The sequence below is a fragment of the Aedes aegypti genome, chromosome 1 (assembly GCF_002204515.2).
Source record: "Aedes aegypti strain LVP_AGWG chromosome 1, AaegL5.0 Primary Assembly, whole genome shotgun sequence".
NCBI lineage: Eukaryota > Metazoa > Arthropoda > Insecta > Diptera > Culicidae > Aedes > Aedes aegypti.
Window position 1 is genome coordinate 226,981,773 of NC_035107.1, and position 20,288 is coordinate 227,002,060.

The 20,288-nt window shown below is 36.5% G+C and overlaps 1 protein-coding gene across 1 annotated transcript in view; it reads left to right on the top strand.

Moving 5' to 3' along the window:
• The first annotated feature begins 3,511 nt into the window (after nucleotides 1–3,511).
• LOC5580180 overlaps nucleotides 3,512–20,288 on the top strand; it is a 42,783-nt gene continuing 26,006 nt past the window's right edge. Inside the window, exon 1 of the mRNA XM_001655546.2 lies at nucleotides 3,512–4,023. Coding sequence (XP_001655596.2) covers nucleotides 3,870–4,023 — 154 coding nt within the window. The 5' untranslated portion in view covers nucleotides 3,512–3,869. The remainder of the gene's footprint in view (nucleotides 4,024–20,288) is intronic.

Genomic DNA, 20,288 nt, shown 5'->3' on the forward strand with positions numbered 1-20,288 from the left:
AATTATGCATCTTTAAATTACTACACTCAGGCAAATGGGCTATCGAAATGCATAGGGAACCACTTATGAAAATTCGCCACAATAAATCGGGTTAAAGTTCATAGCTTTGCCTTATGAAACCAAACTTTGAAAACAATAAAATGTTCTCGCGGCAACCTGGAATCGAACCAAGGACCTTGCCCGTTCGTATACCACGCGCCTAACAACGCATTGATGTAAGTTGATGCTAAAACGATTCAAAAAGCGTTCGTATTCCAATAACCGTTCCACTTTGCATCCTTGCATATAAGGCAAAATGTATGCATTTCGAAATTCTAGTTCACAGCGTAATAATACGTTTGCAAAGGTTCTTCTCGATCTAAAAACATATATTTTGGATTTTTGCACGACACAGATTTTTACAAAGATTTGTGGAGGTTGACCTAAGATACAAAGATTTTTTCGGCCGAAATCACAGATGAGATTTGGAAAAAATGTGGCAACACTGCTTGCCTTTACAATCAATGAGGTTGTTTCAATTTCCTCATCTATTTCTAGATAAAAAAAAAATTACGGCGAAAATTCTGTCATTTTGAGAAGTTTTTTTTTCTTTTTATTGCACCTAAGTGACCCGGATAATCGCGAAAGTTTTTGAGAGAAACTGAAGATACTGGAAAAATGTTCAATCGAGCAGAAACAAAAACTAGAGAGTATGAAAAGAGATTCAGCGATTCTTTGATAGTTTATATCAAGAGTAATCGCACTTTCAGAAATCACTAACACAATCACACTCGTGCTGTATATTACACGATGTAACTGGTATTAGATTAATCTATTACTTCACCCAGATTCTTCAGTAATATTCTGACAATTATTTATGAATGTTCCATCAAGACTAACTTCCAGGATTTATGACGGCAATTTGTCCCAGAACATAAACAGGGTTGGTCATTGATTCATTCAAAAATGCCATAGAAGATTGCTCCATTTGATTTTCTTACGGTTAAACAAGTTTCTCGTAGCCATAATTACAGTTAGTTTTCCAGGACTTTCATGAGCGTGAGCATGATCTTGATTGATCGCTCGCACTCCGTTATTGCAAGAACACCTTTATTTACACAGGGAACCAACATACGCTACTCAGGATTAGTAGCAACTTCAATGTGTAAGTAGGTACTGGTGCGCTCATTATTATAACAAACAATATTGGCCCCGCCTGCGTCCGAATGCAGGTTAATTTTGGGATAGAGGGAAATGTTGACGTGTTACTTGCTTCAAGAAAGCAGCTGAGATTTTGGATATGGGAAGGGATTCGTTTTGGTAAACTATAAAGATATAATTTGAATTGAATACGGATGATCGATACCGATAGTGCGACTACTACGTGAACCGGAAAGGATAATATTTAAACGGATCAAACGCTACTTACGCGCTTCGTTTTATTTTTCTCCCGCACACTTTGTATTTTTTTAATCCAAACACCGCGAACCAGAGAGATCATGTATAAACCATTTACTAGGTATGAAAATACCATGAAAACTTTATCTAGAAGAATAAGTACGACAATGATCGAGTTTGTATGTATATTGAATAGATGATAAACTGTAAAATTTATTTTTCAAGCTTTCTGCTGATCTTGTTCTTTTTTTGTTTTTTCTTGAATTGTGGGTAGGACAATCATTTGACTGTCCTATCCATGTATTTTTGTGCGTAGTACATGTCCTACCTGTCCTACCCTTTTCCCGCGCCCCTGAACACTGTCAAATGCTTTTCAATATCTAGAAGAATAGCTTTCAGATTTGTTGGACATGAAAAGTTACGCGAGATTTATTTCATTGTTTAGAAATTGGTATATTTTTCAACCTAGGGCCAAAAATGTACGCTTTGTTGTGAATCGTTCAAGCCAGTTCTACTGATTTGTTTGAAGTGACACAAGTCTTACGATTTTGAATATGTGTTATTATGATTGCTTACAATGGAATGGAAACTTCAACTAAATTCAACTGTTCATATTTACTTCAGTTGAAATACCTAACAAATGATCAAACTAACGGCATTGGAATCACATGTCGATGCTTTAAACATTGAAGATAGGAAATGACTTTCTTTGCCGTCAATTGTCTTCGACAAGAAACGTCAATTGTACTCTCAATCACAACCAATGTGACTTTGACAGCACAACACAACCATCACGATCAACGGTAACAACATTCCCATCGGTAGGTCTCTTTCAAATCAGACAAAAACGCGAGTGCAAGTAGCAAAATGTAAATCCCACACTCGTGGTGTAGATATGCTCCACTATTCGACGAAAACCGTAGCGAGCTAGTAGAAATCACATTGCTGCTTAGAATACGTCCGCTCAACGAGTAGAGCAGGATAACTTGTGCCTGCAAGCAGAAGGAGGCTTTCTTCGTTTATTCGCTGAAAACGAAGAGCCGCGAAATATGGTTCCAAACACGCAACCTTTTGACTCGCTCTTGGGGCGGTGCTTAGGGTGAAACCATGAATGGACAATTATGAATTATTTCATTGAAAAGTCGAAATTTAATCAATATTTTGCAAATGATGCAAAATTATTATAAATTAAGTATTTTTTGTAAATCTCGTAAATTTAGTAGGTTTTGCAAATACAGTCGACTCTCCATAACTCAATATTCAAGGGACCATCGACTTATAGAATTATCGAGTTATAGAATATACCAACGCAAAAAATCCCAAAATCAAAGAAACAAATTTCTGCATTTCCAATACATATATGATTACTACTGTAAGAAAGCAATAATATTTTGTTGATATTATTTTACAATAGATTATTTGAAAACTTTTTTCGAAATGTTCGAAAAATTCCTTATTTTTACCTTCAATATTTTTTTTATTTTAATGTTTTTAAACATTTATTACAACTTGCAAGTATTTATTCACTCCCAAACAAGATTTAGTCCAGGTTTCCCCGTATAAGAAGGATTTTAAAATGGATATCGAGTTATGGAGGGAAATTTTCCTCTCACGTGACATCGACTAATGGAGATATCGAGTTATAGAAATATCGACTTATAGAGAGCACGATGTATGGGAATTTGAAGGGACTGAAAAATCCATTGAGTTATAGAGTATATCGAATTATAGAATATCGAGTTGTGGAGAGTCGACTGTATATCATGAACAAGGTGTCAATTTTTATAAAATTAACAGTCCTTAGTAATTCAATTGAGTGATGATAAAAACCAAAAAACCACTTCATTATGCAAATTTTGAATAATTTTTAAATATTGTACACCCTAACTAGCATGGTGAATAACGCAAGTTTCGTACTAGTAGACTAACTCCTTCCACTAGTGTCGGTACAACGTATAGACAGTTTTTGCCGCAAATGTACCAAGCCAACGGTTACAAATAAGCGCTTTTCATGGTAACTTCGTTTGAAATACGCGCCGTCGTTAACATTCCAACCAACCTCACGAACTACGATCGACTGGGGCTTGATGTTCTATGCTTCTCCGGAGGGGTACTTGTAGCTAGTCGTGTCGTGAAACCTCGGTTCATTTTAAAATAACGTCTGTTGCGGTTCGGTCGTGGAAGTGCTTTACACTGCTGCTACTAAGGATTACCACCAACGACTAATTGACCCATGTCGAGTACGGTTTGCGGCTTCAAGGCATAGTCAACTGTGGTCAGTTTGGTCCTCTTATCGCGTATTTCCGCCCGGAGTGAATGCAACACTTTTAACAAGTTCAGGAATCCCATACTAGGGTGCGAAATTTCTGCGGCCGTCAGTTCAGTGTTTCCCGTCGTTAACAGGGAACGGATCAATTGCAGCCGTCGGCTTGGAATTAGGAGTGCATAAATTTAGAGCTAATTACCTCAAAAAGTGAAACAAGTGAGCAAAAATGGGTGCCTTGAAGAAAATGACACGCTGTGGAAGTATAAGTACATTGTTCGCAGTGCTAATAGTGCTGTTTGGCGTCAGTTCGTCGGCCCTGACCACATTTGGCAAGTCCAACACACAGAATCAACAGGCTCCGCAGCCAACACGGGCACCAGGTTGGTCCAGTTAATTAGTCCATTTGCTATTTTTATCAATAATGGACTTATCCAGCGGTGTACTAAATTCACTCGGTTCAAGAAATTTGACACTAGAGCGGGTCCAGATCACGTGGTGATCATACGGGAGCGTGCCCCGCTCAAGTGTCACAATTCTCAGACGGAGTTAATTTAGTACACCGGTGGATTAGACCATGGTGCAGGACGTAAATAGCCAACATCGATTATGCTAAATTGTTGTCATAATTTCAAACATGTTTGCAAACGGTAAAAATCCGACGGTATGGGGCCGTCAACTACTAAGGATTTGGCAATGAGTTTTCATAAGGATTCAACAGACATAACTGGTTTCTCTTTATCGATCTATTATCTGTGGGTAACCCATTTCGCATAAAGACATTTTACATAATGAACACAGATAAAAAAAATTGTTAGCTTAAGGTGAAGATGAATCGAAGCCAAAGTTCAAATTTTCAAGAGCACGGATCTGATGAACCGAACATCCGTTCAAGCTGAAAACTTAATCGATTGGCACTAGCTGGTGGTGACCAATCGACTAGGTTTTCAGCTCAAACGGATGTTTGGTTCTCCAGATCCGTGCTCTTGAAAATTTGAACTTTGGCTTCGATTCATCTTCACCTTAAAAGCAACTTGCTATTCTACTCTTTTACGTTTTATTCTCACAGAAGAGAACCAAAAAAGTAGATTTCAAATCTCAGCATCGTACCTTACAAATCCGCCTCAAATGCTTATCCTTTGACAGGTACGCGTGTTTCCACTACCATTTACAGTCTTCTTCAGTATCAGTTACTCAGTAACAGTCGATGCGAGTAATTGAAACTGAAGAAGACTACAAGTGGTACACACTAACATGAAAGTAAAGTGGCTTAACTCATTAACCTTCCTAATGCATTAAGAAAAAGTTACACATCATGCATTAAGGGTCAAAAATGACCCATGACTTTAAAACGCTCTCAAAAATCCATTTTTGAACCGATTATGGTTCTTTTAGCTTTATATGAAAGATATGGAACTCAAAAATGGAACCCTGGAAATTGTTTATCAGTATGACCATTCTGGGCACAAAGGCAGAAGGGAACCTGGAACCTGTTTCAGAAGGAACTGACGTATATTATATTCAGCCTGGCGTTACGCACCTAGTGGAACAGAGCCTGCTTCTCAACATTTATAAACGGAGAGGTTTGCCATCTGACGATTTTTGCATATGTATGATGATATTGTATACCTGGGAAATCGAAAAAAATTCCAACCCGAAAGGATCCTCGACCGGTGGGAATCGAACCCATGCCCGTTAGTTTTATCTTACTAAAAAGCTGCGCGTTTACCGCTGAGGCTATATGGGTCTCTTAAACATAAAGTTATCATACTTGAATTTTATTTCCGTTATTACCAAATTAGAAAAAAAATGTAATATAAGGAATCGAAATAATTCGACATAATTCTAACTTATATCTATTATAACTTTTGACATCAATCGCAATTTTGAGACCTGCTCAAATAGGGCACCAGACATCCTTTGAGGAAAACCTTCAGATATTCCTTCCAGAATCACTCTCTAAATATCTCCAAAGGTTCTTCCAGAGAATTCTCCAGGAATTATTTCGAAAATTCCTTCACGAATAATCTCTACCGTAATTCTAACAGCAATTTCTTCACTAGGGCTTTTGCCAGAGATTGCTCCAGGAAGAAATATTGTTTTCCATGATACATTTTAGACCAGTTTTGATAGGGCTTTTGATAGGCTGAATATCTTAGCAATTCCTCCTGGAGTTTCTCCACGGATTTGATAAGTAATTCGTCCTAGGATTCCTGCAAACAATATTTACAGGCATTTAATTTGGTTACCGGCATATCGGTCTATTTTACTTGAAGTAAGAGGGAGCATGGAGAAGAAAGCAATGAATACTAGATGGATAGGTACCGTAAGGGAACGGCGAGAGAAATTGGATTAGATGTTGAAGAGGGCATACCATATAGAACAGTATTACTTAAAACGTCCTTCTTTTTGGCTAACGTCCCCTATGGGAACGGCTTGGCGTGTTGTTCGAATAACACTACCAAGACAGCCAAGACATTTACAGGGATTCCTTTAGAGATTTCGCAAGGAGTTTCTGCAAGAATGTCTCTAGTGATTACTAAAGTAAATTTTTTACTGGGATTCTTCCAGGAGTTTCTCCCAGAAATCCTCCAAGATTTTTTCCAGGAATTCTTTCAGGAAAGCTGCGGAATTTCTCCAGACAATTTTTAAGTGATTTTTTTCTGGTATTCTTTCAGAGATTCCTCTAGAAAATCAAGGATTCTTGCAGAGAATCTTCAAGGCAACACTTTTTTTATGAAGGGATTGTTAGAGTATGTTAATGTTCATATCTTCAAGGTTTCCCCCAGGAATTTCTCTAAGAGTGACACTAGGACATTTTGTTTCAATGGTTACTCAAGATATTTATCTAGTGATTTCTTCAGAATTTTCTCTGATGATTTCTCTACGGAAACATACTAAGATATCTTCAAGTAGGCCTCTCAAGATGCTTCCAGGAATTATTCTGAAAATTTCTTTTTGGATTCCTCCCGAAATTACTCCAGGGATTCTATCAGGAATTTTTAAAAGTGTTTCTCAACTTACAAATTCCTCAAGAATTTCTTGGAGAAAGTTACCAAAAGGAAAATCGTGACATGAATTATTTTAATAATTCCTTCAGACTGACTGGGACTCGTTCTGAACCACCAACAGGGATTCCTCTAAGAGTTCTTCTTGAAATTCCTTCAGTAATTCTCCTATGTATTCCTGCAGGAATTAAGTCATACATTATGCTAAGAATTACTTCAGGGATTATTTTACGAAAATCTCTACAAATATTCCTCCAGTAAATGCTTTACATTGATTTTTTTGTTTAATCTCTTCATAGAATCATGAATTTCTCTAGTAAAACCTCTAATTCCTGATTCCTCCTCTGAATTCCTAATTCTTCAGCTTTTTCATCAGGAATATTACAAAGAATTGCTTTAAAAAAAAAATCTTAATGATTTCCTCTAGAAATTGTCCAAGGATAGGCTGGTAGACAATCAACTGCACATTTTAATGAAATATGCTTTTCGTCTACGCAGTCTTTATTATAAAAAAATCCGGTAAAAAAATAAAAAGCGGAGCCAAAAAGCATATTATATGTTCCATGGATTTTTTCGTCAATTTCTTTAGAGATTTCTTCTAAGAATCCCTCGATTGGCTCTTGCAAGAATTACTTCAGACATTTTTCCAGGAATTTATCCGGGGATTCTTCAAGGGATTACTCTATTTTTTTCTAGAATTACAACGCATTTATCCGCATCGACCAAGGAGTGTGGGTTCGCTTCAGTTAGGAAAACTTTTCGTCAGGAACGTGTTTCGATTGTGAAATTGGACGTTGCATGCTAGTCCGTGATCTGGTGTGGTGCTTCTTTCAAAGGACAAAAGGTCCACTGGAAGCATTTACGTGAAGGTGTTTTTTTTAAGTTTCTCCAGGGATTGCTCCAGGAATCTTTTCAGGACCTTATCTATTTTCTTTCAAACATCTTCTTGAGAAAAAAAAATCACAGATGAAATTCAGGATGAATTATTATTCATTTTGATGAAATCTCTGGAGGAATTGGAGGAATGGTATCGAAATGAGCTATCAGTTCGATGCTCTAGACAAATTTTCCGAACACCAAATCGAAGTCAGCCTCTCGCCCAGGCTCTTTGATTCAAGTGAGGAAGCAAAGAGTGCCGCATATCGTGGTCAGTTGTTCCGAATTTGGGGGATTTAAGCAGGAGATCTTAAACTCCATTAGGGGAATCAAGATTTCCTTCCAAATCGCAAATAAAGGAGACTGTCGCGTTTTGCCGGAAACTTTGCGAACTTCTTCTCACACATCTTGAAGAGAAGAAGCACAATTGTTGACGTTTGTTCAAAGTTGTCTTGAAAAGTATCACAAGTGACTATAAGTCACTTGAAGAGATCAAAAATGGAATAAATGATAAACTTGGATTTTTCCCAGTCCAAGTAATCATTATGAAAAAGAGAACCCAATCTGGCATTGTTCGGAAAGGGCTTTCTAAAGAATATTATTTAGTTCACTTTAACAAAAAAGAACTAAATAATATTAAAGCTTAAGAAAAAGCAAAACTTTTGTTCGATGTCCGTGTGACATATGAACATCGGTCGGTGCCAAAAGTTTGCGCATTTTTAGCGGTTGTTCTTCTCACGCTAAGGACGTCTGTCCAGTGAAGGAAGATACCACCAAGTTTATATGCTCGAATTGCGGGGCCAATCATAAGTCAATTTTTTGGGATTGCCAGAAATGTCTACAATCAGCGGAAGGCCTTTTGTTACGCAGTGTACGACAAATCGTTTAAAGTCATCCGTTGGGGATGGTTCATCATGTGGTAAATAGACCGACCAATAGACGTATTTCCTGTTGAGGTCATCAACAGGAACATCGATTTTGACAGCACATACATCTCTGGTAGTTAACTCAGAAATGAGTGTAGCAACGATTGCTTTATTAACGAGCACGCATGCGCGGGGCATGGAGCGCGAGTTTGCCATTTCAAGTTTGCTGAAAGTAGCAAAAACTGGGTCCACAAGGTTACCTAGATAGAAGTTCCCTCTACGAAAGCTTCTTGAACTAGCGCCACTTGGGCTGCACCATTTTGCATGAGTCTGCAAAGATTGATCGTTGCTGTTCTTTTATGCTGATGATTGATCTGAGCTAACCTAACCGTAGCCACTACCCAAACTAGGCGGGATTAAGCTTTTTGCAATCTCATCACGAAAAAGACTAGCAACGAAAAAACCAGATCGGTATCTATTTAAAATCACCAAAGGCGAAAGAGCACACAATACACTGTGTAAAACGCATAATGCGAATCCATATAGGTGATAATTTAAATTAAATGTCAACATATTCATAATCCCACCCTTATTAAGCCTCAGGATAGAGACTGAAGAAGGGCAGCCGATTGTCTCGGAGAAACACAAGGTCACCTGCACCATTGCTCCAGGTAGCACACCCTCCACTAAATACTGCGGAGAGCGCCCTGGTACCCCACAGGCTCCGTTAGCGGTTAGGTTTTATTTAGACCCCCCTAGGCACGGTACGCATCACACCATAAATTAGGGGTCACCTGTGAGGTGGACTTTTACCACCGGAACAGGCAGTACGTAGTGTTAATTCTTAGTCAGTTGAAACAACCGCTACCGACACTATGCGGCTATCTAGGCTGCTCGGGAAAAGGAGGTTAATATTGATGATTAACTCCTAACGTGCCCAAGCAGCCGAATAATATCATTTGCTCTGAAATCAGGTGTCTGCACAAAAATGGTTTCAACCATCCTTTTAACTTTTCACCAATGAGTCCCAACTATCCAAAACGATTTATTTAAAATCAGAAATTGATAACGCTTCAGTTTCATTCAATTTATCTTACAACAATAATTCTCAAATGACTAAAATAAAACTCATCATTCAATCTAGAATTATCTGTGATTTGTTTTTTAGTTTTCAAAACAATGAAAATAAAGATAACAATAACAATATCAGCTTTGAATGCTTTGAAAACTAAAATAATTCTTTTTTTGAGACAACAATAATATTATCGATCTTTCAAATTCGACAGCGTTGCGAAAACTCTTGTGGTTTCTATAAGATAGGGGGAGATCCCCCAGTACCGGACACTTAAGCGAAAAAATTCATAATTCAAAAACTCTTCTTGATTTCATGCGGTCTTGGTGCCCATGTATGATAAATATTATCATTTTTGCATCGTAATACGTGGCACTAAACACGATTGAACTTCTTTCAACCGCCTGAATTCAAGAAGCGCAATTAATCTGCATTTTAATGTTGTAACGGGAAATAACGACCATTGACTTGATGATAAAAATGAGTTCATCACAGTGACCCACGACATGCCAGTGAAAAATAATTCCTTCACTGTTGGTACACTGTTCCTTTAGTTGCGGTATACTTTTAATTTGTGTTCCTATAGTTGCGGTATCCGTTGTTTTCTTATGGGATCCTCCACTATAGGAACATTTTGGTACACACGGTGTACCCCTAACCGTTATTATCAGAAAAAAATCTCCATCAAATCTGTGCTCACCAGTCGTTTTCTATAGCTAAGCTGCATGTCTGGGCAAAATTTAAAAAAAAAATCGTAGGGCCCGTTTTGAAGTTAAGCCCTTTTGATTGTATAAGACCACTAATCCAAAGGAAATTTGAGATATTTAAACGGGTTTTCATTGGACGTGATAATCAGATGAAATATACCATCGAAATTTGAATTAAAGTTGGTTTATTTAGTTATTTTGAACCTCTTGGTGGAGTTTTGAATGAGAAGATGGACGAAATTTGGAGTTACGTCCTTTTGGAAGCGTAACCATTGAAAACACTAATTTCCAATAGATTAATTAGGCATTCTTTTAAGCAGGCATTCCGTTAAGCATGTTCAAATGTTTTCATTGTCACACTGCACTTACATGCCACCAAAGTCTTTCACAATTGACTATTTTTTCAAAGGCTCAAGCGCTGTAAGGCATTACGGAGCCATTTTTGTGTCATTGTTAGTTTTCATAAAATATTGTTATGACTCAACTTGCTACTTTGGGCCTTCCTTAGCCGAGTGGTTAGAGCCCGCGGCTACAAAGCAAAGCCATGTTGAAGGTGTCTGGGTTTGATTCCTGGTCAGTTCAGGATCTTTTTGTAATGGAAATTCTCTCGACTTCCTTGGGCATAGAGTATGATCGTACCCGCCACACGATATACGAATGCGAAAATGGCAACTTTGTCAAAGAAAGCTCTCAGTTAATAACTGTGGAAGTGCTCATTGAACACTAAGCTGAGAAGCAGGCTCTGTCCTAGTAGGAACGCAATGCCAAGAAGAAGCTACCTCCTTGGCTATTCCGACTAATTTTGTACTGCCCCAAAACATAAACTTCAATTGCTGAGTAATGTACTATTGGCCAAACTATAGAACTCTAGACCACTGTCAATACTTTTGTGATATTTTGTAGCATACATTACTACAATTGAATTTCAATTCTACAATTTCACCTTCAGGTTTCTTGGTCTTTTTGATTACACAAACTCGTAAGAACCCTGGATAAATACAATAGTGAAAGAATTGTATAAAGCAATCAATCCATTCTCATGCTAACTCGTGAAGAAAAAGCCTCAGTACTTGAATAGTGTAAGAATAGTGTAAGAAACATGCGTTTTTATTTGGTTTCATTGAATTTAAAATCATAACACTTTCAAAGCTTTATGTTACATGTCTCCCTTGAAAATCAAAAATCTCTTGAGACGATTCTATACGTTAACCCCTAATTTCTTTAACCCGAGTGTCATCACCCTGAACGAAGTATTACGTACGAAGTATTAATCACGAATAAATATGACATTGTCCCGTGGTAATGGAATTCGAAGTGATGCCATTCTAGAAACTGGAACATGCGGAGATGGTCTTAAGGTATTCGTAAATTCCAGTTTTTGTTAGCGGAAAATCGTAAATTATTCTGTGGCCCTGTTGATAACCTGCTGGTCTACCTACCAGAATATGGTTTCAATCCTACACAAACTGAAGATTTCCATGTAAACTTTTGTTTGTTTTTCGATCGCCGACTGTGCTTGTGAAGTAAAGACTCACAAGCTGCTATGACTCATTACAAACGAAAAAAAATCTTTGGTAGCTTCACAAAGTTTTCCAAACTGGCAGAGACAAACATTTAAAATTAAGCTCTGTAAATGGTACTATTTTGAACTCCATTAAACAAATTAATAACGGATGTTCTAAACTTTGTATTTTTTTCCATTTTGTATCGCTGCATTCTGCGTTGTTAATTTTATTTTATTCCATACACTGCTATTCAAAACATAACTCGTATCTTCGCTTCGATATACAACAGGTAGCAATCAATTGCATGTAAACTAATCTGAATCGTGAGTACATGGGTTCACCAAACTAGCCAGAATATTGTGCTACAAGAACTAATTTGGTTATATGATGAAATTAGCTCCGTAATGCCTCAAACACTTAATGCCTATAGGCATTTCCATAGATGGAAAATCAGTTGGTTGTGGAATGCTTTGGCGACATATAAGCGCATATATGTGCCATTGAAAACATTTGAATATGCTCAAAGGTATAAGAATACCTAACTACTAATCTATTGAAAATTAGTGTTTTCAATGGTTACGCCTCCAAAAGGGCGTAACCCCAATTTTTTTTATCTTCTCATTCAAAGCTCCTCCCAGAAGTTACAAATAACTATATAACCCTTTCGGGACGAACCAGCACAATTGTGCTGTTCGGCACCCATGACATTGAATGATTCTTTAAGCCAATAAATCATTGTTTTACCAAACTTTTTTGATTTCGATTATTGAATTATCATTGATACTTGTAATTAAGCTCAAAAACTTTTGTTTACATCGTGTTTAGAAAACACCCGCTCAGGGTAAACAAAATGTAAACAAATACCGTAAGAATTGAAAAAGTTTTATCTGTCGCAACTTTTCAACTATTCGTTTTTTCTAGGTATGCACTGATACGAATCAAGAGTGAAAGAGTCATTCTTTGAAATGGTGAAGACCAAATGTGAATTGATTCACCCAGCAAAGATTTCTGGAGGGACAAAGTAGGACCAGCACAATTGTGCTGGTGCCGGCACTTACCCGGTCGATGTTCGTTGTGGACTACCAATTTTCATTTTCAGTATTTTGATCAAGTTAAGTGGTTGAATCTGTTTCTAATGTCCACAATAGTGCTTAATATTGTATTGAAACATGAATGAGTGGTTACATACGAATCATAAAAATTATGTACCGCGCAAAAACTATGTAACAGAAAACTATAGCTTTGGTGTAAAACCTTTTTTTTTATAAGTCCATATTTGAAATAGATTGGGAATCACAATTATTGCATTGAATCGCCTATAGCAAAGTTTAAGAAGCAGTAAAATTTTTGGGGAACGTTCAAAAATTACGTCAATCATTTTGGGGAAGGGGGGGATACGAAAGTGTGACAGTGCATGTACTAGGGGCTTGGGAAAAAGCGTGATAGTGAGCATTGGGAGGATTTAGATTGACTTGAAAACAATGGACGGTTCTATACCATTTCCCGGAGAGACATTTCCCGGAAATCATTTCCCGGATACCCCATTTCCCGGAATGACCCATTTCCCGGAAAACCATTTCTCGGAATAACCCACTTCCCGGAAAACTATTTATTATTACATAAAATAAGTAATTTTAAGGCAACGTGATATATTTGATATTTTGATTTGAAAAGCAGTTTTAGTCTAGAAATCTCGAAAAACAATGAACGTTAACGTTTGAATCGTCCCTCAGAGCTTTACATCTTCCTTTGTAATCTAACGGTCACACCGATTGCGAAACTTTAAAAACTTATGGCAAACCAAAAAGCCTGCCGATCGCAGCTGTCTTATGGATTGCCTTGTTAGAAGCATTGTCAGTTTCTTTATTTTCAAATCTGACAATTCCCAAATAATTGAAAACATTCGAAAAAAAAATTTGATTGTTTCATGTAATTTTTCAAATAGCTGGAATATGTGTAACAATTTCAAAAAGCAAATTCATGCTTATATATGGTTAATGAACTGATTTTGACGAGGCGTATTTAAAATGGTTTTTGAATTCCCTGTTAAATATTAGCTATCCGTCTTAGTTCTTTCAGTCCTACAAAGTACTCAAAACTAAAATTGCAATGACGTAAATTCAATTTTGAGCAAAATACTCGATGAAAAAAAAAAAAATTTAGAAAATTTGATATTGGGGGCTAGATAGCCATAACAGTAAGCTCAGCAAGACCATGCTGAGGGTCGTAGGTTAGAGTCCAGCCGGTCGAGGATCTTTTCGTAAAAGAAAATTTTCTCGACTTCCCTGATCGTAGAGTATGATCGTATTACTATCTTTTCAGAACGATGGAAATATTGGTTACCCCATTGGTTGATTATTTATTCTTTAAAGATTTACTCTTTCTTTTGTCGAATAAGTACCTACATTGAATCTATTCATTGATTTTCTTTACAGGATATTCAAATATTAAGGATCACATATAAGTAAATCAGGATATCCAGCAAGCTTTTCAGTTTGTACTGTTGAATTTATTTTTATACATTGATTTATTCATTTTTTTTTGTGCAGAGAATTTATATGGTAATACGAACATCAATTGATAAGTAAATGAGAACCGATTAAAAAACTATACCATTTAATTACAACTAGAGTTAATTTTATTTTTTAACGCGTCCCTCGCATCCTCCTTCTAACATTTGACTACATTTAGCACTTTTGATGAAAGACTCAAATAATGTTTAATGACCTAATGATTAAAACAAATCTCAAACAATTCCAACAAGTATTGGCTATTTTCAATTTGATTTTCTTAGGACTGGCACGCACAAATCATGTCAAGCTTAAAAAGGACCCAACTTTTTAATTTCCTTCTCCACCTTGTTCCGCACTTTTGATGCGATTTCCAAAAATTTTGTAGGGCTTGTCACGCTATGTCTGACCACGTAGTGTGACATATTTTGTACATGACCTGTTACTATCCTTTCCAAGACCAGTTTAGTAATGTTGTATGACGGTAATAATATTGGAAATAATATATTTTTCACTGCCTTCAGTATTCAAAACATTCACCCCTATTTTTGTTTGCGTTCGAATGCTGGATCCGCCGTAAACAAGAATGATGGTGATTGATTAGTATTTAGATTTGACAATGTGTATAGATTTTATAATTGTTTCGTCCCTTCGACGTTTTACCCTTTCGACGTTTTGGAATTCGACATTTTGGCATTCGAGATTTTGTCTTTCGACGTTTTGTCCCTTCGACATTTTGGCCTTTTAACGTTTTATCCTTTCGACGTTTTGGAATTCGACGTTTTGTCTTTCGACGTTTTGTCACCCAACCGTAACTGTGGAAGTGCTCATGAGAAGTTGAGAAGGAGGCTTCTGTAACGTCAGAATGAAGAGGAAATTTGATGGTAATTATTTGCACTTAAAATGCGTCATTCTTGGTAATTAACGTCCAAGCTGTCGAGCAAGGGTCCAAGGGCCTCTAAAAAATAAACTTACTAAACTAACTTCAAAACGGGCCCTACGATTTTTTTAAAATTTTGCCCAGACATGCTACTTAGATATAGAAATCGACTGGTGAGCATAGATTTGATGGAGATTTTTTTCTGATAATAACGATCAGGGGAGCACCGTGGTACAAGTAAGAAAAGTTTTAGCAATTTGAGTGGTATTTCATCAGTTATAAGGCAATTTGAACGCTCTTTTGAACTATTCCGTGTATCAACAAGCCAATACGTCGGTTGGCAGTGTCAGTTTTATGGCTAATGTGATAAAATCAACGAAAATGGCACTACCGCAACTATAGGAACACCCACAACTAATGGATCACTTACCCTATCATATAACAAATCAAGCTGTCCAAAACTAGGGGACAGGAGGTGCTTGACCAAAATAGTAGTTTGTCCTTATTTAGTTTAAATAAAATAAAAAATCATTCATACTTTCGAATAATGATTATTATGCTTAATTATGCAAAACAACTACAAATTAGGCTCAAATTTATGGCGATACGTCAACTTTTTAAAGCTTTTCAATCATTTTTACTTTTTTAAACAGACTTGCATATTTCAAGAATGTGCTGTTCTACGCAAACATTACTCTCAATAATAGCTTTCTTTTCTTCCCAAACATCTTCTTGATTGGACCATGATTTCTCAATTTTCCGACTTTGACCGGTATTGGGTGCTGTCCGGTGCTGGGGGATCTCCCCTTATAATTTTGTTTTAATAATTAGTTCTTTTTGGAGGACAACAATCATGGATTTTTTAAACAACAATACATCTTACTGCAGCCAAAACAATGTGAAATTCTTGTTACATTGTCGATTTCACAACAGCTTTCTCTACGTGGACGTTACATATGAAGTGGTTTCATACGAGAGCATTTAGAATAAGGCATATTATTCTCAAACGCCTGTTTTACTAAACGTTCACCTTTTAAAATATGTTAATTATTTTTTATGCGAAACGTATCACACTCTTTCCCTCTTCTGTTTTTAAACGTGACAAAACTAAGAATTTCGTGTTTCTGAAAAAAATCACTCTGCTGTGTGTGTGACTAAATGGGTTTCCTGTTAAAAACAAAAAAAAATATATGAAGAGAATCCATTATTAAAGATAAGTCACAGTGCAGTTAACGTTCGCTTGAACATTCAGTTATGATCACACCAGGACGAATCACTATAATTTACCATTCACGCAACCATTTAGGAATGTTCTCTGATTTGATTAGAACCGACCGATGTTTGTACTATTGTCAGTTTCAATTACTGTAAACCACTATTTTACGTCATGCAATGTTTGTTTTGAAGGAACAACTATAAGCAAATGTGTGGAGCAAAGTACCGGGGTCAGATTAACATCTAGTGAGAGCGAATAATGCGCGTTATGAAACCCCTTTCGAGAACGGGAACTGCATGACTCATTCCTAAAATAAAGCGAAAACGTTGTTCTTTTTCAGTTCAGTTCTTCAGTCATACTTCCTCAAGTTAGCCTACAAACGTGATACTATACCATCTCCTTTCTTTTTGGCATTACGTCCTAACTGGGACAGAGCCTGCTTCTCAGCTTAGTGTTCTTATGAGCACTTCCACAGTTATTAACTGAGAGCTTTCTTTGCCTAAGTTGCCATTTTCGCATTCGTATATCGTGTGGCAAGCACGATGGTAATCTATGCCCAGGGAAGGAAGTCAAGGAAATTTCCACTACGAAAAGATCCTGAATCGATCGGGAATCGACCCCAGACACTTTCAGCATGGCTTTGCTTTGTAGCCGCCGACTCTAACCACTCGGCTAAGGAAGGCCCATGTTGTGTTCAATTTTTAATCATTTGCAAATGTTTTTTTATGAAGACAACAACATTGAACGTGGTTATTGATAATTGTATTTGACATTGGCGCCAATACTGCAACATTGAATGTTTTATGTATATCAGGAACTGAAATACTATATAGAGTCTTTTTTCTGGTATTCCAACAACTAGTTAAATGTGGAACAGCTTTTTCAGCCTTAGTTAAATTCATAACATCTGTACGCAGAAATAATTCGTGTATGCACTTACAAAATGCACAATCTTCCTAAGTAACCATTAAGGGTATGCGATATGAGTATTTTCCTTGGCGATACGAAACGAAACGATATGCGGAATTTTCGAAACTGTTCGAAGCGAAACGAAATGAATGATTGAAATATTCCGTAAACACCGATACGAAATTCAAATTCTCACGAAATGTTCCGAAACGAAACAAAATATTCCGGAATATTCCGCGAAATTTTTTGCGAAATAATAATTTTGGTATACGTAAGTTGGCTTCTTATAGTTTTGACAGCTCCATTCAATTTGTCAGGAAAGGGGGGTCTTTTTATGACCCATTGGGCCCAACATCTTTTTACTATATTACGTACATCTCTCTACTATTTGACTATTTGATTTTACAGTCTATTTGAGTGACAAATGCGTCCCATGACGAAGAGAACAAAACTGCCGAAAAAACATAAGTTCGCCTATCTACAATAAACATATCGCTTTTATCTCAAATACCGTGTACGCATAATACGTTGCGTCCTTTGGGCATAATCTAACACAATTTTTAAAAATCTTGTAGAAATTGTGATTGTTTTTAATTTGATTTTAATTTAATAAAACTATGAAAAATGCAAACGAAGAAAATATTGCAACATGAAATTTACTGCATTAGCCAAACGTTTACCGTTGTGCAAAATCAGTTGAGTAAACGGTATTCAGCCAAATTAAGCTGAGGATGACAGGTTTGGTATCTTTTCGTATTAATAAGTTTTCTGACTTTCAAGGACAAACCTACATGTCTTATGTCTTGTTGAATAAAAGCCCATTCACAAATTTCATAACAGATTTTAAATGGATGGATTGATGATCTTAAACTACCGTCGTGCGGGGTGACATTGGTCCATAACGGTGATTTTGGGCCAAAATTTTTACAGCAAACTAAAACCACAATAATAAAAATGATGTAACATGTTTCAAGAATGCGTTATGAATAGTCGCTGGATGGTCATGGATTATTTTTTTGACACCCACATTAGCCATGAGATGCATCGAAAAGGGCGGCCAAAGTCACCCCCTAGGCCAGATGTCACCCTACACGGTGGTATCACAACTATGGAGTAGATCGAAAAGTAAAAAAATAAAACAATCTTAAAAATGTTGAGTTGAGCCCACAATTTAATTATTAGATACACCTTACAATGTATTTAAAAGTCATGAAGTGGTGATATTATGTCACCTACTACCATTGAACATGAAAGTATCGTTTCCGATTTTAATCATATTTATATTTATTTATATGGTTTGAGTGAGTGCTGTGACTTGAGAGAATGTGAAGTCGATAAGTGCCCTTGAGAACACTAAGCAGGCTCTGTCCCAGATGTTTTAATAAGCCAGAAAGAAGAAGAAAAAGAAAAAAGAACTAAGAAATTGCCTGAATAAATGCGGTAGTATTTGCTAAAGCATTAAAATCAAATTAAATTTCAAAGAGTCCATTGATTATACATGAAAAATCCATCAGATCAACATAAATTTTAAAGACCTGACAGAGTAATAAATTCCAATATATATTGCTGGAGGATTCCCTGGTCCAGTTTAATAAGGAGTTTCTTATACATGTCCTGGAAAAATCACTGGAGAAAATGTGAATTAATTCTTGGAGGAATCACTCTATGAATGGCTGAGAGAATAAATGGAAAAAAATCAGGAAGAAACAAAATGTTTAGGGTAATCCATGTAAAAATTACTAGAGGTATTTCTGGTAGTTTCTTTGAACAAATACTGGATAAATGATCGTATTAAAAATCTGTGAATGGATTTCTGAACAGTTTCTGTGAGAATTGAGTTTCTTAAGAAGTGTTAAGATTATATGATTTTAAGATTCTTTGTTTAATAATGACCACAACATTAAATTATCAATAAATTTTGCGCCTCAACGGTATTTTAAAAATTATTTGAAAATAATGCAGAAAGTTCTGAACCTGGAAAACAGGAACTACAAATTAGATTAAAAAGTTCATCCATGTTCGTTCAGAAAATCCGTCTTTCAATGGGCGAAATTTAATGTTTGCCTTATTCATTGGTTTCTTGCGGTTCAGATGTACAAAATATCGTAAAAAATACCGTTGTGCTTTACCATTTCGAAATACCCTAGGTACTCCAACAAATTTAGACCTTAATCTGTAACCACAATCAAATTGAAAATAATGAATGCATGAACCAAAAATATAACTCATTTGTGATTTTTCCTAAAAAAAACCATCAAAATCGATCGAATCTATAGAATTTTAAAACTTCCATGTCAGTACCCAGTATTGTAGAGATTAGGACCAATGACTTGCGGTATTTTGCATCCGATACTTGCAATAAAAGGTAAAATGTTAAACAATAACGAAAAATGTATTTTATTTAATTGGGGAATTTCTGCACGGTCATACTTGCATACTATAAAAGGGTGAGAGAGGCGTGAATAAACCTAGCTAGATATAAAATAATGTATGTATCTTCCTCGTTTAAGGTGAAAATAAGTAGAGGTATGCTTTCAAGAGCACAAATCTAAATAATCAGATAGTGGTTTGTCGTTCAATGCTGTTATCAATAAATATCGCGAATCGATTAGGCATTTATCATGGACCGCATCACCAACCATAGGTGACTGCCAGATCCTTACCATATCCCAATAACCCCATATCCTTTCCATGACAACTGTAGAGATGCAGAAGATTCTTTGATCTCAAGTAACAATAGTTGTCCAACCAACAATCCTTTCCTTCCCAGATGACCGTAAGGACGTGGCCGGCACTGTCATTGACTTTCAACATTTGTGCTCATTGAGAATCGTACGATAATATTGCTAAAAGGTTTTTTACATTTCTGTGGGCGATATTACCACATAGGAGTAGAAGCGTGTGCTATATCATTTTTGGTCGAAACAAAACTCGAAATTTCGCGAAATCCCGTATTATTACGTTTGTTTTCAATTTTCCGCGGAGATATTTTTACAATTTGGCGAAACGAAACGAAATCTTAAAAAAATATTTCGCCTGTATAAGTTCCGTGGAATTCCGCAAAATTTCGTTTCGAAGCGTGTTTGACGGAATCATTCG